This window comes from Canis aureus, chromosome 24 (genome assembly GCF_053574225.1).
Source record: "Canis aureus isolate CA01 chromosome 24, VMU_Caureus_v.1.0, whole genome shotgun sequence".
NCBI classification, from domain to species: Eukaryota; Metazoa; Chordata; class Mammalia; order Carnivora; family Canidae; genus Canis; species Canis aureus.
In genome coordinates, this window is record NC_135634.1 from 3441233 (window position 1) to 3466388 (window position 25156).

Genomic DNA, 25156 nt, shown 5'->3' on the forward strand with positions numbered 1-25156 from the left:
CAGGAGTTTGAAAATGTTTAAATATACTTATAAGCCATTTGAATTCCTTTTCCAGTGAATTTTTATCAGTGAGTGTTGTTTTCTTTACTGAGTTGCAAAGACAATTTACATATTAGGATTAACACTGTCTCACCATAGATATAAAATAACAACTTTGTTTTCACTACTTGAGAGAAATTTCTAGAGCAGCATACAAAAGCAAGAAGCAGAAATTGCTCCAAATCAAGTATCAAAATTGGGGCTGATTTGATCACAAGGAACTCAACAAATTTTGATCTCTTTCTGTGTGCCAAGGACCACACAGGGCACCGAGTGAGACACACAGATAGTGTGCTGCAGTCACACAATGCACATGGGGAACTAACCATGAAAAACATGCTAAGGTTTGAGACACTGACCCTAAGGCCGCGTGACTTCCCTGGGGATGTAAGCGGAGCTTGTGTTGTTGCTGAATTCCCTTCCAATCCTCATTTTGCCTGGAATGTAGGCACACGCACGCATTACACAAACAGCACAGACAGACATGCCAGTCACACAGAACACACCCACCCACAGGCTCCCTTCACACCTGTTTACTTTTTTACAGGTATCTTTCTTTGTCCTGTTTACAGTAAAGGTGCTTGGTAGGTGAAGGTGAACACGGAGGGCCAGAAGGGTCTAGTAGAGCCATTATTTCCCTTATGCCTCCTCTTTAAAATTTCTGTTCCAGTGGCACAGTTCATGCAAACGCAGCCCCTTGCTTCCTAAGCTCCGTACTTGTACTTCCACCTGGCCTCGCGGGCAGCAGCCGGGCTCAGCTCCGGCCGATCAGTCCACGCCCCACTGACTTCCGTGGAGTGAACCAAGGGCGCAGCTTGGCGAGTTTGCTGATTAAAAGGCTATAGTAATAAAGTTTGGTTTAGGTAAATTGACAACATGGAAGTGTCTCTTTCAAAATGAGAAAAAGACATTGTTTTTTAGAAAAGGCCATAGAACTTAGTGGTTTAAGAGAATCGGCCTTTGGAGCCCAAATCTCTGGGTTTGAATCGCAGCCCCCAACACCAGTTAACCAGGTGCTGCTGCAGGTTCCTCAGTCTCTCTGTTCCTCAGTTTGTGTGTCTATAAAACGAGGAAAAGGATGCTATTTAGTGCTCTTAGGAGGGTGCATGAAACCCTTGCGACAGTGGCGGGCAAATCCGCGCTCTCTGTAGGCTCCGTAAATACTCGTTATTGCGATTGTGATGAAAGAGACACAAGACGCGTGCCTGCCCTCAAGGAGCACAAGGGGAGAATAAATGTAATATGAAGAGATGACTAATAATCCAACCCCGGCACCCCGGCTCACACAGTCTCCCCGAGTTCCCACGGCCCAAGGGCGCGGCCGGCGGGGGGCGGGGCCGGCAGGGCGGGGCCGGCGGGGCCGGCGGGGGGCGGGGCGGGGCGGAGGGCGGGGCGGGCGGAGCTCGGGCGCTGGCGGACGCGGCTGGAGGACCCCCCCCCCCCCCCGGAGCGGCACGAGCCCGCAGTGCGCGTCGGGGGCTCGCGGATCGAGGCGTGGGGGAGGTGTAGCCGGAGGGAATTCTGATAGACACACCAGGGCCAGAGGGAGGACCCGGATGACAAGTAAAGAAGCGAAACCGGCTCGTTGGCGTGTTCCCTTCCCGCGCTCCAGCTGCCGGGCGCGAGCGGGAGGAGCGGAAGCCCCGGAGGCCGGGAAGCGCGGTTGGAGTCCCCCTTCACCCCCCACCACGTGGCTCGCTCCGTTTCTCTCGCCGTCCATTGAACAGATGCACAAACGGATCCCGGGGAGCGGTGGCGGGACGCTGGACGAAGCACTCAGCCGAGCGCCGGGCGCCCCGGGGCGCCCCGAGGGGGTTTGCTTTCTCCCGGCCCCGCCGGCGACTGGCTTGCACCTGGGGAGCTTTGCACTTCACTTCATTTTTGACTCTAACGAAACACCCCTAATTACCAAGTTTAGAGATGGGGAAAGAACGCACTTTGCTCAGCGTCTGAAACAATCGACAGCTCCGAGGCTCGCCGGCGGTTCGGGGAGCGGCCCGGGGAGGCCTGCAGCCGCCCCTCCCTTTGGCAGGCGGGGTGGGTGGTCGTTCTGTTTTACGTACGGCCTATCGTATTTTTTTTCTGACTTTATTGAAAATGAAGTCTTTAGAGGCAGATTTTTTTAAAAAACCTATTTTGAAGTCTCTTCAACAAGCAGAAATATACCTATAACTGGCTCTGCTGCTTCCATTTCCCGTTTAATATGATGTCTCCAGGTTAACAGTCTCTCCCAGCTTACGCTTAGAAGATACTTTGGATACCCACACTTTTTTTTTTGTTTTTTGTTTTTGGTACCAAATGGGTATCTGAATGATGGATATAGCTTTTTGCATCTTTGCAAGTTAGTGTAGGCAATGAAAAGTGCTGTATGGCTATCAAAAAGAAAAACAAGACCAAACAAAAAACCCAACTTCTCATTTGTTGGAACGATATAGTTGTATACAGTTGAACATCCAAGCTAAAAGATCTAACAACTACAAACCTTTCAGCCACTGTCAACGACTCGAGCTGATGACTGGGTACTAGTTACTAAGGTGTCTGAATTATGTGCCAGAACTTCTCTTCCTTCAGCTGCGGGCCTTCAGAGCTCTGCCCTTTGCGTGTCCAAGGGAGGGCCGAAGGAAAAGAGAACTCCGTGTCATGGCTGCTGTGGTCCTGCATCAGCACTAGGCAATGAATGGATTGTTGGAAAAGGCTAAGAAGGTGAAGTTTGGGGATTAAAATGCATTTCACTCTTCCTTCTATTTCCCCTTCTACTTATTCCAATGGATTCAGTTGACTTTTTAAATTATGGAGCTTTATTCATAAATTTCTGATTAGACTTGTGAATTGTATTCACACATGCAAGGATGGGGGGCACATTTTGTAAGTTTATGAAAATCACCTATAGGCTTATCTGCGAAGCTGCAGCTGACCGGCAGTATGAGATGGATTGTTATTGGTTGAACTGTGTTCCTTTTCCCCAACCACCTAGAAACAAAACAAAATGGATATGTTGGAATTCTAACCTCTAGGACCCCAGATGGTGATTTTATTTGGAAATTGGGTCACTATTGGGTCACTATTAGTTAAGATGAGGTCATTGGTATTGGTCCCAATTCTCTTATAAAAAGGGAAAATTAAAACAAAGAGTCAGACAAAGAAAGAGGGAAGATGTGGACTGACAGGGAGGCCTGGAATGGATCTATCCTTCAGAGCCATCAGAAGGAACCAGCCCTTCTGGCACCTTGATTTCAGACTTGTAGCCTCCATAATTGTTTGTGGAACAGATTTCTGTTGCATAAGCCACTTAATTTCTGGTACTTTTTTTACAGCAAACTAATACATAGGCTTACACTTTAAAATTGTTATTTCTTACTTTGGACACCATATTGTTTCATTGATATTAACTTGGTCACTCTAGATATTTAGTACAAGAGCAATATCAGTTGAAAAATTAATTTGAAGTTATTCTTACAGCTTATTTTCAGTGAAGTTTCTAAAAATCATAAGTATGTGCATCCTCTGTATCTGTTCTAATAACACACTATATTATAGTAACCTAGTTAAGCATTTTCCTAATATGGTTCTTTGGTTCTCACCAGGAATGACTGAACAGATCAGGTGCTAGACTTCAGATTTCCTTCTGCTTCTTGGCTGGTATAGTAGTTGTGTCAGATTGAATTTCCAATTTCAGAACACTCTGAGACACACCCATATGAATTTACCCACTGCTCTTGCCACTTCATACCCTAAAATACCTACTATGCCTTGACCATTACCCATGAGATTTCTGATCCTTGACAAGTCTTCCAGTCTAGTGAAGATGGAATTTCTAGTTCCATCTTCACTCCTGAATTCCAAGTGTTACCTATTTTTGTCCATCTTTAGTTACTACCTTGATTTCTCGCCTTGCCTCTTTTGCTTTCTAACCTTATCCCCAGGTTCACTGATGTTGGCCTTGGGGATCCTGTACTCTTTACTAGACACCATTTAAATTATCTGGTGGAGGCTAAAGTTTTATGAGTCGGAAACTGTAATGGGGTTTGTCAGGCCTCAAATGAGGGACAAAAACATCCAATGAGACCTAGGGAAGATGGCTGAGGTTGCTAGAAACTGCTGCCAACACAGCCTGCTCTCCATGCCTTGGGAGCATGGACTTTAACTCTGCAGAGCAGTGAGATGGTCTAGATCATCCTCGCATCCTTGGTAAATAAATGCCTAAATAAAGGAATGTAAGAATTTCAAGTAGATAGCTATGAAGCAACATGAAGAAATATGGATGCAATTATATTCACATCACCCTCCTTTCTCACGGGCTTCAAGCTACATGGAAGGGTTGAGGTCAGGAGGATGAGGAAGCAGCAGCTTGGTAGAGAGGCAGGTGGCCAGAGAGAGGCACCAGCTTTCTAGCTTTTGAACGAGGCCAATGCCCCAGGGTCCCTGGCACAGAGGCCAGAAGCCATGCAGTGCAGTGGCCAGGAGTGTATGTCCTGGGGTAGCACAGGTAAGGTAGGAGTTACACCTTAGCTGCTTATTAGTTGTAGAACTTTGGGAAAAATACCAAATCTTGTTGAAAAATCCAGCTTCTTAATAATCCAAAGTATGGTGAAAAAGATATTATTGACCTCATAGACTACAATGAGGATTAAATAAGAATGTAAAAGCTAAAATCCGGTGCCTAATACTAAAAATTCAAGAAATATTAGTTGTTCATACGTACTCTCTTTTAGGAAGAAATGAATAGTGATTCTCCATTTATAATTTAGGTTTTAGGCTCAAAGCGCCAGGTAGATCTCTCTCCCATACCAAGAAAATAAGCAAACAATTTATTTTAGGCATTTTCTAATCCTATGCCCAAACTGAGAATGTTGAGTAAAACAGTCTAGCAGATAATGGGTTTATGGGAGAACTCATAAAGGATTAAGATATCTCTGTGATTCACTCATTTACTTATTCATCCCTGCCTAACTTTCACACTGAAGGATAATTCAATAAATCTTCATCCATCTATACGTTTATCTAGAAAATCAGAGGCAAGTACTTGAGACATCAAAATGTTTGTGGCACTGACAACACATACCACAGTTTATTTCTAAAACAGCTCATCAGCTGTAAATTGTACATTTAAGAATTTATTAAATCCAGTGTTACACAGCCAAACAAATATTGACATGATGCATCATCACAATATGCTCTCAATAACAGTTTTTACATTGCTAACGAGTTTTGCCAGAAAATCAGAGATTTATGCCGGTTTGTCTGCCAATCTTGGCCGCTGTTTCGCATCCAGACAATTACCACAACACCCTCTATAAAGCAAAGCAGATAATAGAGCCTCTTTTCGGATGCTCACAATTCTTTTTGTTGTATATATACTGAAAAAGAGCCTAAGTGCATCTGTACAGATTAATGAATGTTAAATTTCTCAAGCCAAGTGAGATCACAGAAATGTTCAAAAAGCAAGGTTTGAAGTACCCTTTTTCAGTTTGGAAAAATATTTCAATATAATTCTAGGAAAATTATAGCAAGCATGTAATGATTTGCAGGGTAGAGTTTATAATCATATAGCCCTAGGAGCCGATCTCATTCTAACTTTGGACACATTAACCTAAATCTTGGCTGCTTAACATTAAAGAAAAAATTAATACCAGCATTTTGCACAGAGATTAAGGATTAGAGATCATACTTGTGAAGTGCCTAGCACTGTGCCCAGCACATTAAAAAGGTCTTGGTAAAAAACATCTTCATTTCCCATATAGCTATGTGGATTTTGTGGTTTCTGAAATGGGTAAATTTTGGGGACCCAAAGAAATGAGTCTTAATTTTATTTCATCTCCAGCATTTAGCAATTCCCATGATATAGCTAATAATTAATATATGTTAAAAATAGGAGACTGCTTTTCAATTTTAAAAGTGATTAATTCATTTAAGTCAGACTAAATTCTCAACTACAAGAAATGGTGAGGAATATATTCATTAACCACATATTCTAGCAGAAGTTATTAGGCATGAGCTACAAATTGTTGCAATTTTCAAAGTTTTTATCCTCTTATGTAGTCTTTTGATCAAAGTACTTGTTACCTATTACATGCAAGGCAATTTGGAAATCCTGTTTTAGTCACAATCTTATGCTTTTATAAAATCTATACTTTAAATCAGAGACAAATATGAGACTCTGCATTTAACAATTGCTACAATGGGGTAATGTACGAATTGCAATGGTTTCTTAGAGAGTTAAACATCTAGCTCTGCTTGGGAGGAGTGAGGAAAGGCTCCATGGCTTTTAAACTTGAAGAATCAATCCTAGGTTTCTCAGGAAAGACCACTGTAGAACATAAAGGCATAGAGGTGTGAGACCATGGCACAAGAGAGATAATAAATATTTGTAGTTCAGTATAGCTGCAGTGCAAATCAGAGAAGGAAACTGTGAGAAAGTCGTGGTAACAGCTGACTGAACAGTTCATGAAGTGTCTAACAGGTCACATATAGATTTTTATTCAGTAGGATTTCGACTAGTGGAACTACACAATCGTATTTCCATGCCAAAAACCCCATTACAGTAGTGTGAAAGAGGGACTAGAAGCTTTTCCAACATCATTTATGAGAGGATGAGAGCTTTTTTTTTTTTTTTTGAGAGCTTTAATTATAGTAGATCTTGAGACAGATTTCATAAATGCAATCAAAAAAGAATCTTGTGATGGGTTTGCTATGGCAAAAGAAAGGAATAAAATCTAGTGAGTTCCAAATACCTGGCTTAAGCAATTTGGAAGAATGGTTTAATTACATAGCCTGATTTAAATAATGATTTATCTATCTCCAGTATTATCATAGGGTGGTTCCAGAATTTCTATCTCGGAGGGCTTATGGGCAATAGTCTGGTTAGAAGATTACCAATCTTGTAGTTGCATCTGCAAGATAAATAAAATTACAGAAACATAAATTGTCTGATGGAGCTTATGAATATGGTGCCATAGTCCTGCTCCCATTATGCCAGTCTATGGAGTGGCACCAGAATCATAATTATCTTTATTTGATTGACTTTTACTGTAATGCCCTATGATTTTTACCATATTTACCACCAAATTTATATCATGTATTGAAAATGCCATTCATGATTATTATATACATATTAAGTACTCTGAAATAAGAATTTAAGCCCTACACATTTTCTTTTATATTTTTAAATTTATAATTCAATACACATACAGATTTGGTATACCGTAGACGATAAAAAAGGTACTAGAAAATTCTACTATGATGAGAAGAGTTTCAAAGTCATAAAAGGGGTCAAATTCAAATCTTAACCTACTTCAGTCTCTTCTGTAAAATGGTGATAATTTGGAATTGTTGAAAATGAGGTAAGTGGAAGTATATCCAAATATCTGACACACAGTGGATGTTCAATACATTTCTTTTGGGTGAATTACTTATGTAAATTATATATACATGTGTACATATCTAAGCACAACCGACATAATATATAAATATGCATATGTATATAGACATATATATATATATATGCATATATGATTTACCTATGTAATTGACTGTTTTGTAAACAGCCTTGGGAGCAGTCAACTTAGAATTGCTCCATTAAAGTGTATTAATACTTTCAAATTCAAAAATCTTTCAATGACTTGGGTAAAAGATTATGATAGATTTTTAATATTTTAATTTGGGAAAAGGGGGCTTCAAGGGGACTGCATTTTCTTCCCATTAACTTTTCTTTCAAATAACTAATTTTAGGAAATAAAATATCCATAAAAACTATTGTACTTAAAAACAATGTAAAGGGAGGCTTTATGACCAGAGTCATTAGCTAGCCTCTCTGCACTTAGTCAACTACTAGAAAACCACAAAATGGAATGTATACTTTCCAAGATTCTAGAACATACCCTTGGACTTAATTTTGTTCATCTACAAAGTGAAAGGTTGGCCTTATCATTTTCAAACCCAGCTGCACAACAGAAATCACCAGGACTGCTTTTTGTAAACAGATTCTTATGTAACATGCAAGATTTTAGGATTCAAAACTTTTGAGGTGGTTTCTAGAGATCCATATTTTTAATTCTCTAGGTGGCTCTGATAGTCACTTAGGTTTAGAACCTACTAGCCTACCCAGTTACTTTAATCTCTTTTTTGTTGTTGTTTCTGAAGAGGGACTGGAATTTGGAAGTACATATTCATTTCTATGACCTACATCTTTGCCCCTGCTCACCTTTTTTTCAACATATGCTATATACTGGCTCAATGGATGTGCTGATTAAGAGCTTTAATAATGAAGTAAGAGTAGACAATACAGCTTACAGAATGACAAATGTATTTTCATAGATATTATATACTAATCATGTATTTAAATACGACATTTCAAAACATTCTGCACAAAGAACTTACAGATCACAATTACTTAATAACAAAATGTCCAGTTCTTTAGGAAAATGTTTGTAATTTAAGGGACTTAGCTACAACAAAATTTTTAAAACCAAAGAAATTACTTTATGGCAGAGGATATCATAACTTACGTAACAAAGCAGGCAGATTTTGTTGTAGACACAGGATGGAGGGAAATCTAATTTAAATGGAAAAATTCAGGGAATGGGGGCAGCCTGGGTGGCTCTGCAGTTTAGCACCGCCTTCAGCCTGGGGCCTGATCCTGGAGACCTGGGATCAAGTCCCACGTCGGGCTCCCTGCATGGAGCCTGCTTTCCCCCTCTGCCTGTGTCTCTGCCTCTCTCTCTCTCTCTGTGTCTCTCATGAATAAATAAATAAAATCTTTAAAAAAAAATTTTTTTTCAGGGAATGGGTATTCATACATTTGAGCATTTTTTGTTTAGAAAAATAAAAACTTCCCAAATATTAGCAGCATACCTTTCTGCCTTTACAATTCAGAATTTTACTGTTCGTCTGTCAAATATATGACAGCATCTGGTTAGTTTCTTAAACTTAATTATCAGTGTCACCCTTGAGATGCTGACCCTGTTGCAGTCCTTTCATATTTTTTTCTCAATGAACCTATGGCCTTTGACAGGGAAGGTAACTGAAACACGCTTAGATAAACTGGTCTTAGAGATACTTTATTCATGAGTAATTCAGCAAGTACTTATCGAAAGCCTGCTACATTTCCAGGTCTAGAAAGAGCAAGATAGATACAAAGCCTGCCTCCAGGGAGCTCACCATCTAGACTATAGCAGGCCCAGCACTGGTTCAGAATTACTATGAACTTTCCTTTCATCTTCCAAGATTTATATAGATATTAATTTCCTCTGTAAGGGCAAATAAAATCTTCCCTTATGCATATCATTTTTTAGATTATCATAAGGGGAACTCTGAAGTCTGTGTGTTGACTAAGCCTACTTTGCTTTCTCTGATTGCCCTTCTGCTCCTTCTGACAATGTCATATTTTCTTTCCCTCTTGGTTCTCCACAACACACTCTGTGCTTTTGCCAATCCAGTTGGCTTTTTCTGTGACACTCTTTCTGTTCCCCTTCACTGTCTTTTGTCTCCTTCCTCCTTACTAAAAGACTGGTCATTGGGGCTTTCCTAGGATCCTTTTCCTGACTTCTTATTCATATCAGTGACTAAACTTAACACCTCCTTAAATGTTGGGTCTTTAGTAAGCATAATAATCAGGATTTCCAATTAGCATTTCCTAGAGCTCTGTTGTGAATTGACATCTTTCCAATACTCTCTTCCTGAATGCTATTTAGAAATATTACCCTCAATAAGACAAGGATTTCTTGAGGATTCCTGTTTTAAAAGTTGTATTAAGAGACTGATAAAGGATACATAACTCAGCAAAGAATGCTTCTACTTTATTCTCAGTTCCTACCAAGACTGTATTCTGCAAGATCACAGTTAAAACTCTTTGGTGTGGGATATCAATTTTATACATAAGGGCTAGATCAAAAAATTCCATTTTGGGGTCTCTAATATAGTCTGAAACATAAACAAAACCTAAATGATAAAAAGCTGAGATAGTTAACTATTCATCGCTATGTCTATGTCCTTTATCATGAACAATATACAATTAAGAATTCAACTTTTTTTAAGTCTCCAAGTCAGATGCTATCAAGCATCTGGAGCAAGCATGTATGTCTCATGGTCCTTTTATAAAATTTTAACTCAGACACACAGAAAATTTGGTAAACTTTAATTTTCCAAATGTTCTCAGTAAGAATTATCAGAAGCATCCACCACTTAAAAAAATACAGCTGGATAATCCACTGAGCCCAAATGAACTACCTGTTACGTGTTGTGAGGTAGCAATGACAGACTATGATCTTCTGTGGAGATGGTACCCTTTGTGCATAAACATTCCCTTGTCACAGGAAGAGTGTGAATAACAAGAAGGGACAGAGCCACCCTTCATTATTTCATCAGCTACTGGTCTTTTCAAAGTTTTAAATGCCTGATTTCAGTTTTACAACAATACCAATATTTATTTGGAAAGGTCATCCTATGTTCCAAGCAGCAGATATTAACAACTTCCAACACGATCTCTAGGAATAATTCGAAGTTCTGAACCATGCTTTAGGAAAACATTTCCTACACAAACAAATAAAACATAAAGTCAGGTATTTTAAAAATGACAAGTTATCTTAGCATTCCAACAACTATCATAATACAAGATACAAAGAAGTGTAAAGTAAGTAGGTACAGAAGCTCAAGTAACTTTAGAATCTAACTCCATGCTTTTTAATGCCTGTTCCCATTCCTCTCACAACCCAACCATATCTGAAAATTTTAAATAAGAACACTAGCCACAAAAGTGCTAACACATACACTCAGCAAACAACAATGTAACTTAATTTAACCATCAATATTTGCTAATTTAGTACAGAATAAAATACCTAAGGACAAGAAAAAACAGTAAATATAGATTACCACAAATGACCGAAGTTTAGAAACCTGATCTAATCTATTTTTGCTCAATTGCTTGCTGAAATTTTCTTCACGCCCCATGATATACACAATTCAACTTTTAAGGGTAATAATACAACACACAACGTGTTACAATAAGCAGGAACTCAAACAATATGAACTACTGAACATTTCTACAATAAGAAAAAATAAAACCTTTAAACCCAAGATACCTCCACAATAAAATGCCTCATAATTTTCAATAATCTTAATAACATTATATACTTAAAACCACTGATTAAAGCAAAAAAGTTACAATTTTACATCCCTCTTCATTTTCTACATGGCTAAATTTCAATTCCAAGGCCTCATGAAGACATTGTAATTTTGTACAGTACAGATGTACTTCAGAATATAGTAATTTAAACGTAACTACTACTCAAATTGAGATCACACTACATTAAAACATGCTTAATTTTAAAATACTATAATTAGATGATAACCCAACAAAAAGTACATCTAAAAATATAAAATTACCTATTAAAAAGTTTAAGACTACTTTTACTTTGCCTGCTTGTTAGGACATTAATATACCACACTGTAGTTGTAAGTGTGGACTAAGTCTCTTGAAATTTTAATGACCGTACTTCTTTAAAATAATAGTAACAGCTAGCACGTACTGAATGCTACTATGGATAACACAAGCTTAAGCACCTTTAATACTTACTAGTGAGGTTTTGGCTTTCTTGTAGCCAAAAGCATATATAACTGATGCCCGTCACAAAACAAATTATTGCTCAGACACATAGATAAAGACTACTATATAATCCTTAAAAAACAGCTATCATTCTGGTAAAAATCCTCTCGATTCTAATTAGAATGAATTAAATGTTCAGTTTCAATTGACATGTGTAGCCCCATCCACATCTCCAGAAGTTTCAGACAGATACTCACCAGCAGTCTGTGCAGGATTTATTCCTATTCCATCTAGAAAATAAATTGTAAAATTACCTAAGTTCTTTTATTTCTCAAGTTAAAATGGTTTAATACAGTAACAAGAAGAGATCTGTCGCTACAGAGTATACAGGCACAAGCCAAACAATTTAAATCCAGAAACGTGAATGACAAATCTTTCAGGTAGGTTCCCTGTTGAAATCTTGTTCTTATTATGCATTTACACACACTGCTGGATTAGAGGAGAATATCTGCCAATGCGATGATCCTGATTAAGTTCCACAGAAGACAGTTTTTATTCTATTACACCACACCGAGTGAAAAGTAAAAGTCAAAAGAAGCCTTAGGTCTGTTCTTAATCATTTATGTATTGCTCCTGGGCATAAAATCTTAAGGCCAGGAAAGCCCACAAACTCATTTAATTCAAGTTGCAGGGAAACCTGATGATAGTTTACAAGGCACTTTCCTAACAGCAATTCATTTGTAAATCTAAAACTTTCCCGAAAGTAGGCTAGCTTTCATTTCAGGTAGAGGAACACTTCAATGGGACAACATATAGAATATTTCAGAATGAGAAATTCTGTCACATATAAACTAAAGCATGCTACCGTGCATTAAACCCGTCATATCTGGGCTGCCCTGACTGCAGATGAACCACTGGCCACCACCCACAAATACTACCTTGTATTTCTGCAAGACCATTAAGGCCTTCCTGCAATATTTACTCCTCAACTTATTTCGGTACCTTCTCACAGGGCTAGTTCCATCTCAATTACTAGTATTCTAAGATATTCAGAATTTAAACTATAGACCTAATTGAACGAAATCCTAATTATTTCAAGCTTGTAACAAATAGTTTACTGTCAGGAAAGCAATAGCAAAAACAAACAAACAAACTAACAACAAAAAAGCCATAGCAAAGGTATATTCCCACTCAACTTCCTATATTCTAGAAGCATCTACAAATTATTAAAAAACAACACACCTTGTTAATAAATACACAGAAAAGTTATTTTTAGTAATCTGGCATGAAACGGTAAGGACACAAAATACTGTTAAGTGCTACACTATACCAAAAGCATAAAAACCCTGAAAAGAGCTCATTACGGACAATAATCTTGACTTAGTGTTTACAATCACATGTATCATTTATGTTGATATAAATTTTGGTCTTTTTTATTTAAGTCGATTTTAATTAATCTGACTTTTTAAAACAATTTCTATAGCTCTGTGGTAATAGTTTTAAAATGAATTCTTACCATTGGTAATAATTGCACTTGTTGCTGCAGGAACTTTAAACTGAAAGGGAGAAAAAGGAAAAAATACACTTTTTATCTTTATACAAGTCTATATAAATAAAATATATATAAACATATAAAAAATATGTATAAACTATAAAAGTGGTTAGCAAGGATGGCATACATATAATCAATTCTATAATCCTAAAATGTGATTTTTCTGTTAGGATAAATAATGTCACCAAAGAAAATACTATAATTTGCTTATTTTAATGAACAATATTTTTTAAATACTGGATTTCACTGCCTCTAGGACACCATAGATTACAAAATGCACCTTATTTTATGCATTACAAAAATAGAAAAATGCTGTCAATAAATCTATGATCAATGTTTACTCTTTCAGACTGAGACATACTACTTTTATCATATTTAACACTTGCATAATGAAAAATAAAAAAAATTGCCTAGAACATTTCTAAAATTTGTCTGTAGAAATTGTAATGTTAAACAAATGCTCTCCTGCATTTAACGGAAGACCAACCAAAGCTCAAACTCCTTCCTCAAACTTTCTTTTGAATGTACCATCTAACTATGCCACCAGGAAATAACTAGTTCATGTAGGTGCAGGTGATGTCTACTAGACAATTATGTGATGATAGCCACTTGGCTAACAGAGAAGAGTAAGACCCACTGATCTACTTCCAGAGGTGTAAAAAGATGCATTTTTTTGAATCCAAAAATATGGCATGGAACTTATTAGTAGCTAAAGGGAGAGGTCTTCTTTTAATTCTCTAGAGACCAGCAATTGTCAAAATGTGTTCACGTCCTCATAAGTTCATTCATTTATCTAATGAATATTTACTAAGTACTTCTATGCAATAGACTAGTTTTACAGATATTTTACAGTTGAATTCTGTGATCAAATGAGTTTGGAAAATACTAAGGTAAAGTAGTATTCTTTTCAAAATCCTTTAACATGCAGCTAATACAGTTTACTTAATGTCAAGAAGGTAATGGTGAATGAAGTATTTCCTATACTCTTTAGTCACTGATTGTAATTTTTCATGGTTTTTGTTTTGTGGTTCTAGGGTCTTGGAAAAATACTCTGGGAAATGCTGCTCTGAGTATTTATAATGGTCACATGCATAGTTAAGAAAAAACTAAAATTTAATTTAATTAAAAATCAAGTTTTAAAATAAAAATTTAACTATGCATTAGAACAATAACCTGTTACTGGATTATGTTCCTAAATAAACCTAATTTTATTATCTCTATGGTACATTTTTATTTGTAAGTGTCCTCTTAAGGATTTAAAAAACTTAAATAAACCTGGGAAGCCTGGGTGGTTCAGTGGTTGAGCACCTGTCTTCAGCCCAGGGCATGATCCTGGAGTCCCAAGATCGAGTCTCACATTGGGCTCCCTACATGGAGGCTGCTTCTCTCTGCCTATGTCTCTGCCTCTCTCTCTGTGTCTCTCTCATGAATAAATAAAATTAAATAAAATCTTTAAAAAAAAATTAAACTTAAAGTAACTCTGAAATGTGCTTTAATACATAGATATTAAGATTCCTAAAAAATTATTTAAAGAGATTGTAATATCTAAAGAAACTCTGAGCAAATACCCAAATTAATTATAGGACATCTTAGATTTCTAAAACTTGAGTATTACAAAATTTCTAGTTATCCCTACTGAGTGTCTTATTCTTAGATTTTGTCTATTTTAAGATAAGCTATTCATTTTTAGTCACATCCATATAGTGGCAGCATATTTATGAATAAAAAAATGTAAGCAACTGCTAACATAATCTTTCCCTTTTCCAGAATGTAGAACCAACAGTTAAGCCGACATCTGGAGAAGAAGCATCTCTAGTAATGTAAAATTCAGCAACTATTTTCTTCAGCCTATACTACTGACGAGTTTTCTTCTGGATGCAAAGTATTTATTGTTCTTAAATTTTATTTTCTTTCTCAGACCTCCTAAATCTTCTAATTTAGGATGTTAGGCTATTCAGATTTTGACAACTCACTACTTAAATTCTTAGTCCTACTGGGGAATTTTCTTCTTTAAGACATTTTACTAGGGATTTAAATCTACAGACTCTCAGTTTGTCAAGTCAACTCTTGCTCACGGAAAGATCTTGTGAAAGGCCTTCTCATTGCTGCCTGAAAGTCATAACCTTTCTAAATGTGTAACACATGCAATTCATAACAATTATAAGCTACATTAAAACCTCAATAAATATATTCAGGTACGTGAAATTTGTTAAGTTTATTTCCTATTGTATACCTGTTAAGATTTTTTCATACTTTTATCAGAAGACCAGGATCACAACAAGGCCTTCGCCTTACAAAGTACATATGTAACTAAAATATAATAATATTAATTATAGTTCAAATTGGCCTACTTCTTAAACTGCAATTTGTGGAACTCGCTATGCCCTAGAACCAGAAATAGTTCTTGCATGTGATCTGTGCAGCAGAAAGTAATGCTGAAAAGAAAAAAATAAAAGAAAAAAGAAAGTAATGCTGATGCTGTATTCAGATTTGCTTTCTACTTCTTTCTACTTATTCTCTATGGGTGAGAAGATTAAAATTGACCATAAAACAAGTACTACACTTTTCAGTTCAATTCTGAATGAGTGATAAATGATGTCAATAATCTGACAAATACATGTAAGCACTGATGAGTTGGCTGATTTTCCATTTATAACGTAAATTCAGAGTAGGATTATGGGGTAAGCCAGTTAATTACTTACTAAAATTATTTTTCTGACTAGAAACTTTTTTGAAGATTTTGAATCAGAACATTTGGATCTGAGTCACTCTAGATTTGTACAGTACTTTTAACTTCACAAAGTATCAGTAAATGAAATTCTATTTTTTTTAAAGATTTTATTTTTTTTTAATTTTTATTTATTTATGATAGAGAGAGAGAGAGAGAGAGAGAGAGAGAGGGGCAGAGACACAGGCAGAGGGAGAAGCAGGCTCCATGCACCGGAGCCCGACGTGGGATTCGATCCCGGGTCTCCAGGATTGCGCCCTGGGCCAAAGGCAGGCGCCAAACCGCTGCGCCACCCAGGGATCCCTGAAATTCTATTTTTACTCAAAATCATTTAATCAGACAGGAAGGATAGATAATAATTACTCCCATTTTACAGGATATGAAATTTGAAGAAAAAGGAAATTGGGAGGCTTTCCCATGTTACACAGATAATGACAATTAAAAGTCTCCCAAGTCACATTTTTATGCTGTTTCCACCAGACTAAGCTACTCTTGTAGTATTATGTCCATTGAGTTGCTTTATAGATGCATCTGGTAACTCTGGATGAAAAAAAAACTTTCTTTAAAAACAAAAAACCCCCAAATGCCTTAAAAGACTACATACACAACTTTTATCATTATAAATATTTTATTTATTTGACAGAGAGAGCACGTGAAAGAGTATGCATACAAGCAGGGGATGGGGCAGAGGGAGAGGAAGAAGCAGGCTTCCTACTGAGCTGGAAGCCCAGTGTAGGGCTTCATCCCAGGACCCTGGGATCATGACACCTTAACTGACTGAGCCACTCAGGCAGGCCCCCCAAGACTGTACACTTTTAAAAGCAATCAGTCAACATGTTCATACAAAAAACTTGAAAAAAACGATAAAGAAAAAAATTCTAATTCTAGAATCAAAATGAGTAAAGATGTTTACAATTACACTGTTAAATAATGGTGCTATTTTAAAAAACTCCCATATCCTCAAACCTTTTCAATTTCAGTAAAACTTTATCTTATAATTTTCTTTTAGAAAATATTTGAGAGAGAGAGAGAGAGAGAGAGAGAGAGAACACGCGCACACGCCGGAGAACAAAAGTGAGGGACAGCAGGAGAGGGAGAAGCAGGCAGCCTGCTGAGCAGGCAGCCCTATGTGGGGCTCAATCCCACGATCCTGGGATCATGACCTGAGCTGAAGGCAGATTAGCTTAACCCACTAAGCCACCCAGGCACCCCTCCTTATAATTCTCAATGGTTGCATTAGAGGGATCGATTTGTTTAACTCAATCTTCCTACTTCTCTAAGTTTTAACTCCCATTTCACTTACATCTTAAGTGAAGTAGGGTTTAAATTTGGACAGCATAAACCTAGTAATAAATCTGCATAGAAGCGGTGGGTCAAAGTACATGCAAAATTTAAAGACTTAAAAAAAAACCACTCCAATTTATTTATTTTTTAATTTTTTTTTTATTTTTATTTATTTATGATAGAGAGAGAGAGAGAGAGGCAGAGACACAGGCAGAGGGAGAAGCAGGCTCCATGCACCGGGAGCCCGATGTGGGACTCGATCCTGGGTCCCCAGGATCGCGCCCTGGGCCAAAGGCAGGTGCCAAACCGCTGCACCACCCAGGGATCCCCAATTTATTTATTTTTTAGAGCGGGCATGTGCACATGCATGCACGAGCAGTGGGCAGGGGCAGAGGGCGAGGATGAGAGAAACTCAAGCAGACTCAGAACTTGATCTCACAATCTTAAAACCATATGTGAGCTGAAACCAAGAGTCAGATGCTTAACCAACTACACCAGCCAGGAGCCCCCAAATTTAAAGACTTTTGACAAAGATACTGCTAAACTGCATTTCATACAGGTTGTTCCAAATTCTATACTTACTTCTTCTGCTGCAAACTTTAAGACTGCTGTGAAAGGTGTACTTTCAGGAACACTAAGTCTGCAAGAAGAATTAAAAAGAATTTTTTAAAAAGGTGATTATTCTTAAAGCCCCTCATTCCTTATTTTGGCTAATGTAGTAGAGCTGGACAAGGGAGTCTTTTGAGGCTGAAAGCTGTCTATTTTGCATGCTATGTTCATTAACTTTAAAATGAGAAAAAAAAAGCAATTAGTTTTATAGCTGAAATGATGCGCACAGCTCCACCTGAAAATTAACCTATAAAGGAAACTTTATATATTTTTAATATTTTGATTCAAACAGGTCTAGCATATAGCCTGATGCTTTTATTCACAAATGGATTTCAAAAAGTTGCATCTCTTCTAGGTCTTTAGTCCCCTTTTCCATCTCCAGTCCAAACACCTCTTCACCAGATGCAGGAAGGTCATTTTCATCATAAGAGGCTATCTGGGAAGCATCAACACTCCCTCACCTTTTGATGAACCTTTCTGTGTGCGTTTAATAATCATGTCTAAAATAGTAGACTAAGTTGATGAAAATGAGTATGTTCACTATGATAAAATGTGAAGTGATCTTCTACCTTTAAATCATTATCAGAAAAAGGGCTTATTAATACAATCTGAAAAAATATTTTGGAGGGTAACGTGTGATTTTGTCACTAACTTGTACAGTGTTAAGTATACAAAAAACTACTGACTAATGATTAATCAGCATGAATTAATTAATCATTATTAATTTGTATGAATTTTCCAATTTAAAAACTAAAAACAGAATTGACATTATACCCTAAGAAAACACTTAAAAACACAGAAAGAGGTTAAAAATATATATAAAAAACTCCTAATGTGAAATAAATATTCATTCAAGACTAAAAAACAGAGTATCTTTCAGAGGGAAGTGACTGGCAAGCTAACATTTCTCTTTGTAACTCCTGTTTGTCACCACTATATTATTCTTTAATGTTTTAATAAATTACCATTATGTAACATCTTAGATATGTGTCCCACTTCTTCACTTAGTTTACAGATCTCTGAATATAAAAATCACTAGCTGCCACAACACATCATAATAGAAGTATGAATAGATTCTTGACTGCCTCCATTCTATTTTTCCAAAATACCACTAAAAGGTGAAAACGGAAATCATTTTTTTCCCTTTTCTTTCCTTGTTTTTTTGGAGACAATTAAAACAAAGTTCTAAAGGATAGCCATTTGTTTTAAAAACATCTAGTAAAATGAGAATGTGACAGTTTACAAAGTGGGGAATTGTATTTGGCAAATATTTCTGTAGTACATTTACAGTTTAGAAACTGAGATTCGTTTTCCTGAACCTCTGCTTCAAAGGAACTTCTAAAACCTTAAGGTTTCAATTCACTTGTGAACTAAAGACAGGGTATGTCCCTGTGATACATACCTAAATGTCATACTGATATTCATTAAAATAGATTTTTACTTGTATCTTTTTTTTTAAATTTTTATTTATTTATGATAGTCACAGAGAGAGAGAGAGGCAGAGACACAGGCAGAGGGAGAAGCAGGCTCCATGCACCGGGAGCCCGACGTGGGATTCAATCCGGGGTCTCCAGGATCGTGCCCTGGGCCGAAGGCAGGCGCTAAACCGCTGCGCCACCCAGGGATCCCCTTACTTGTATCTTAAATTCGTGAGACTGTCCAAAGATAATCCAATAAAACATAAAATGAAAACACATTTTAATGCATGTTCTAAGTGACAGAGAATTACAAAGGAATTGGGAATTGCAACCCCACAGATTTTTATCTAGATTTGAATTTGTTTTGTTGGCCAATTGCATCATTTTGCAAATCCGGCACTGAAACACTACATTGGTATTTTGAAAAAAATGAGAATTATTCTTTATGTTAAGATAAATTTTAAAAGTAAATTACTGGTAAAATTTGTCTATTTAATAAATATTACATATAAGCAGAAATATGACAGAACTTGACAAGTGCTGTTACGAAGAACTAAGAATAAAGTTTCTATAGGATACTGAAGAACGGTGAAATGTAACTCCCTGGACAATTACAGAAATCTTTACTGAGGTGACATTCTGATTATTAAAGGGTGTTGTTTGTCCAGAAGTGGTGGTCATAAGACTGCATTCCAAACATAAAAAAGAACATGTGTAAAAGCAGGGAGGATTAAAGGGCTTGCTTGTCAATCTGGGAACAGTGACTGAAGCTTTGATTAACTATGGTTGTAAGGGAAGGGGAGAAAAGAGGTGGGAAGTAAGATTGGAAAGATAGGACTCAGACTGAAAGAGTTAAAGGTATATTTAATTCATCCTATAAACATGAGCATATCTGATTCAACATTTCCATAATTTAATGGCAATACCAAGAGTTAATCTACCAAAAAACAAAACAACAATAAAACCTCTGATATTCCCCAAAATAAATCTGGAATTGAAACATCCTTTTTAGGGCAGCCTGGGTGGCATGGCGGTTTAGTGCCGCCTGCAGCCCAGGGTGTGATCCTGGAGACCCGGGATCGAGTCCCACGTCGGGCTCCCTGTGTGGTGCCTGCTTCTCCCTCTGCCTCTGCCTCTGCCTCTGCCTCTCTCTCTCTTTGTGTATCTTTGTGAATAAATAAATAAAATCTTAAAAAAAAAAATCTTAAAAAAAAAATCCTTTTTAGAATTCAACTATTAGTAATGTTAGAAACTCAAAGCACAATTATCTATCAAAGCATTTATTTACTGGCTTTGCAAGTGAAAAGTGACATTAAAAAGCCAAAGCAAATTCTCCCGCAAATTTTACGAATGGCATTTAACAGTACCCAAGTACTAGTTACCACTTACTTCGAATACGAAGTATAGCATAATTAACTTTACATACATGCACATGTCATACATATTTTATATACACACATATCCATATACAGATTATACATACACACCAAACAGTAGGTATGTCTATTAAATTCATTCAGTCATGAATATTAATTGAACTAGTAAAAAGTTCTGGGCACTCTTACAGATACTACTGCTGTCCTACTCTGTCCTTTTTCCCTCCTGTTCTAGAGAATTATCTACACACTGATGAGAATAATCCCATATAAAGGGAGAAATCAAAGGTGGTGAGGAGAGAGGGATCTCTGGACTCCCATCTACTCTAAGCTTGAGAAGACACAAGTGCCCAAGTGGCACAGCTTGGCTTTTCATAGGAATAAAATCATGTGTTCCTTTGTAAAAGGATGATGAAAAGAAATTATGGGTTTATAAACATAACAGTAGCTTTACAGATGTGGTGATGGAAAGATGCATCTTCCTCTGATGGCTTCAGCAAAAGAGAAAAAAAAGCATTGTAGAAAGTATGAATAGATTTTTAAAAAATCCTTTTAGAGAATAAAGAGATAAGAAAACTTGGGAACTGTAACATAGTGTTAGGTACTATTGAGCAGTTATGAATTTTATACAAGATCCATCAACCTAGGATCCTACGCCTGGGTGGCTCAGTGGTTGAGTGCCTACCTTTGACTCAGGGCATGATCCCAGGGTCCTGGGATCGAGTCCCACATCGGGCTCCCCATAGGGAGTCTGCTTCTCCCTCTGCCTGTGTCTCTGCCTCTTTCTCTCTCTCATGAATAAATAAATAAAATCTTTTAAAAAAATCCATCAGTCTAACTATAATTTTCAGTAAAGACCTTTAGTTATGTAGGGAACATAGTGGCTGAGTTCAGAGGTGGTGTTTCACCAAGCAAAACATACTGGGGAAAGAACACCAGAGTTGAGGTGAGTGGACCCACCAGAGAGTAACTGGACCATGGACTCTAAGAGAGTAAGAAGAAAAGGAATGGGGCAAAGCAGTGGAGAGAGGGTAATGATTGATTTAAAAAGAGGTGTGATCAATGAATTAAAAGAAACATTTTGGGCAGCCCAGGTGGCTCAGTGGTTTAGCGCCGCCTTCAGCCCAGGGTGTGATTCCTAAGACCGGGGATCAAGTCCACGTCCCATGGAGCCTGCTTCTCCCTCTGCCTGTGTCTGTGCCTCTCTCTCTGTCTCGGTGTCTCTCGTGAATAAATAAAATCTTAAAAAAAAAGAAAAGAAAAGAAAAGAAAAGAAATTTTTTTTTTTTTTTTTACAGAAAAAATAATAGAGTAACTCAAATTTAAAAAGAAAACAAGGTCATCCACAAGAGAATACTTGAAAATGACACCTTAGCTGGAGCAGTTACTGAAGGCCTTACGGTTCTAGGCCGCAACCATAACTATGTGAGATAAGATGAAAGATTTACCTGGAGACGAATGATCGAGAAAGCTTAAGGCTGGGAGTTGCATGGGTCAGATAGTTAAGTCACTGAGGCTGATGACAACTGTTAAGAGTTTCGTTAGGTAGGCCTTGATACTAGTTATATTAACTATGAATAAAATCCTACTGAAGTCTTGCCCTTTACCGCATCTTATGCGACTTCCGGCAGCAGTAACCTCAATAATCGTTTGTCTAAAATCACAGAAGATTCCGGGTGAGTATGTTGTTAAACCTGTGCCAACCCATCACTCAACTGCTGAAGGAGAAAAATAGGGCCTCGCGTGCCCTATTTCTGCACTCCCTATTCCCACTTATCACTCTTTATTAAACCCCAACATAGAAAATGTATGATTTGAGGACCAGTACTTTGTGACGCCCGGCTGTTGAGTCCCTTGCACAGGAACCAGAAGCCTGACCGTACGCCACGTTCCAGTAATTTCAGAACCTGGACGGGGCTGTCTTCCCTTACTTCCCGTTAGCAGCTGGTCAAAGCAGCAAAGCGCCTTTCCAATCAGAGCAGACAGGGACTGTTCGCGGACCCTCGCAAATCATTAGAGCCCTGCCACACGTCCCCCCGCTCCACCCTCCACCCTCCACCCCCGCCCCCGCCCCGGGAGCCCCGCGGGCCGGTCGGCTAGCAGCCGCGGCGTTCCCGTCCCGTCCCGTCCCGTCCCGTCCCTGCTCCCTCGCGTCTGCGTCTCCGTCTCCACTGCTGGGGTGGGGGGAAGCTCCAGGAAGGGCAAGGGGGAAGGGAAGGGACGGGATGCAGCCTGCTGGGGTGGGAGAGCGCCCGGAGGCCAGCCTGGTCACCCCCTCTCCTCCCGCAGCCCGCAAGGCCCACCGCCGCCCGCTACTCACACTTTGTAAGGCAGCCGCGGGTCCGACGTCAGCGTGATCTTAAAGGAAACCTTCGACCTGAGGAGGGAAGCCAGAGTGAGTTAAAGCCGTGCAGCGGGGCCAGGGGTTGAGGTTGGGGTCAGCACACACTCACATCGTGGAGCCCCGCGGACCGACACCCCCGCCGACGCCGCCTGCTTGCCCGGGGCCGCGCCACCCCCGCCCCCCCGCCCCAGGCCCACGTCTCCCTCCGCAACCCGGGGGCCTCCAAAGCTTGTGTTGTCTGAGGCACTGCCTGAAAATCGGCTTCGGTTGCTTGCGCTGGGCGGAGCCTCCGTGTTGCAAAGAGCTACTTATTTAGCATTTAAAGTTCTGAGACTAGAGCATGGATCGTATGGAGGAATATTTTTCGAACTGCGGTTATTTCCTGCCGTATTTCCAGTCAGGCAATACAAATGTGGGAAGAGACGGCGGGACGCTAGGTCCCAGCGGGCAGCTTGGGGCGGAAGTGAGGGCGCAGAGTAGGCGGGGCGCGGCGGGGCGCGGCGGGGCGCGGCGAGGGGCGGGACGCGGGCGGGACGCGGGCGGGGCTGGGGGCTGGGGGGCTGGGGGCTGGGGGGCCGGCCTGCCGCGCAGTTGCTAGGGCAACCTGGTCGCCGAAATCCTGGAGTGTTGAGTTCAAGAAGCTGGAATCTTCGCCTCTCTTTAGTATTAGCATTCTTCTGTCTTTCCAGCAATGCAATCCTGTTGTATCTTGCATTTCAACATTTTTTTCCTTAACGCTAGGCAATACTGATGTCAAGTTTCAACAGACGACAGAGGAATAAAGTTGGTGAGAAAGGTAAGATCCCTGTGCTAGAAGAGCTTGGAATATACATGGAAAGGGCAATCCAGGGAGGCCTGGGTGGCTCAGCGGTTTGGCGCCTGCCTTCGGCCCAGGGCGTGACCCTGGAGACCCGGGATCGAGTCCCACGTGGGGCTCCCTGCGTGGAGCCTGCCTCTCCCTCTGTGTCTCCGCCTCCCTCGCTGTGCACGACCCTCACGAATAAATAAGTAAAATCTTTAAGAGAAAGAGCAATCCGTGAGCGGGATTTCACTAGTTTGTTGTGTGGTCTAATAGTATTTCACCAGGGAGCTGGGGCTGGGGCGCCGATCATGAGCACATCTATTCAATTTAATAACAAACTTTGAATCCTTTCTAGTAAAGTTCAGTGCTGCGGATGCTAGAATGGGTAAGAGGGTAGATGCCAACCCTCCATGGTCTAACAAGTTCTTGTATAGTGAAGATAGACTGTATATGCCCTCTGAAGTCTACTACAAATGTAAACATCTGTGTTCGCAAAAATAAACATCCCTCTCCAATGTCTGTAATTCCCTTTTTAAGAAGTATTGCAATGAATTATAAGATAGGAAACAAGTAGGTACTAAAATACTGAGGAAATCTAGATAATCTTTAGGCTATTATGTTAAGATTTCTAAGGAGAGATGTCTAAGAGGAATAGGGAAAGAGCTGCAGGAGGAATGTGAAAGACCAATTTACGTAATTTTGTGTCAGTGCTGTTCTGTGGCGACAGCTCCCCGGGGAGAGAATGCAGACTCTGACTTAGGAAAGAAAGGCTTCAGTATGATGCATGGCACCTGATTTTTTTTTTTTTTTCCGATAAGAATTCTTAGTGGGAGTTCTTTTTCAATGTGTTATAATTTTATTTTCAAATGAAATTTACCTAGATATCAAGGCAAATTCTCAGACTTATTATTAATTTATTTTGTCAGTTATCATGCTCATTCTTCACTTCTAAAAACGCGGGTCTTGCTATCTAGAAAGAGATTGAGGCAAATGATTTGGGGATTGACAGGTACAGCTGTCAATCTATGGGATTCGTTGGTATGACTAAAATTTTTGAGAATAGCAGTAAGAAGAAAACTACTGATTGTGTCTACCTGGTGTCAAATAGCCAAAATAATGAAGAGATTAGAGTAAGTACCTGAAGAGAAAAATATATATATTTTTAAAGATTTATTTATTTATTCATAGAGACACACAGAGAGAGAGGCAGAGACACAGGCAGAGGGAGAAGCAGGCTCCACGCAGGGAGCCCGATGCGGGTCTCGATCCCAGGTCGCTAGGATCAGGCCCTGGGCTGAAGGCGGCGCTAAACCGCTGAGCCACTCAGTCTGCCCAGAAAAAATATTTTGTTCAGAGTTTTTATTGTACTTATAAAAAAAGTACTGAAGACAAGATTCAACACCAGACAGTGTGACTTCAGTACTTACATTCCATTGCTTCTTCAGAAAACATATTAATATATCAA

The 25156-nt window shown here is 38.9% G+C and overlaps 1 protein-coding gene and 2 long non-coding RNA genes across 30 annotated transcripts in view; 2 read left to right on the forward strand and 1 right to left on the reverse strand.

The window, feature by feature from the left end:
• The window catches only part of UFM1 (ubiquitin fold modifier 1), a 211572-nt gene extending 188489 nt beyond the window's left edge, over positions 1-23083 (reverse strand). For 4 of the 10 annotated variants that reach the window (XM_077868028.1, XM_077868023.1, XM_077868024.1 and 1 more), the window contains exons 1-5: positions 22999-23083; positions 22866-22922; positions 17725-17782; positions 13095-13134; positions 11836-11868 (exon numbers count right to left, since the gene is read on the reverse strand). In XM_077868028.1, the coding sequence (XP_077724154.1) occupies positions 11836-11868; positions 13095-13134; positions 17725-17782; positions 22866-22922; positions 22999-23000 (190 nt within the window). In that variant the 5' untranslated portion in view covers positions 23001-23083. Of the gene's footprint in view, positions 1-2814; positions 3010-5073; positions 6930-10154; positions 10567-11835; positions 11869-13094; positions 13135-17724; positions 17783-22865; positions 22923-22998 lie in introns of those variants that run through there. The other 6 variants (XM_077868027.1, XR_013362728.1, XM_077868026.1 and 3 more) reach the window with 6 other exon arrangements.
• Positions 1446-15335, forward strand: LOC144295678 (uncharacterized). The gene is made up of 2 exons (XR_013362748.1): positions 1446-2742; positions 14898-15335. It is a non-coding gene; the product is annotated as an uncharacterized LOC144295678 (long non-coding RNA).
• Positions 22425-25156, forward strand: part of LOC144295675 (uncharacterized) — a 46921-nt gene continuing 44189 nt past the window's right edge. For 3 of the 19 annotated variants that reach the window (XR_013362741.1, XR_013362740.1, XR_013362737.1), the window contains exon 1: positions 23430-23685. This is a non-coding gene — a long non-coding RNA (uncharacterized LOC144295675). Of the gene's footprint in view, positions 22941-23077; positions 23366-23429; positions 23686-25156 lie in introns of those variants that run through there. The other 16 variants (XR_013362731.1, XR_013362729.1, XR_013362743.1 and 13 more) reach the window with 12 other exon arrangements.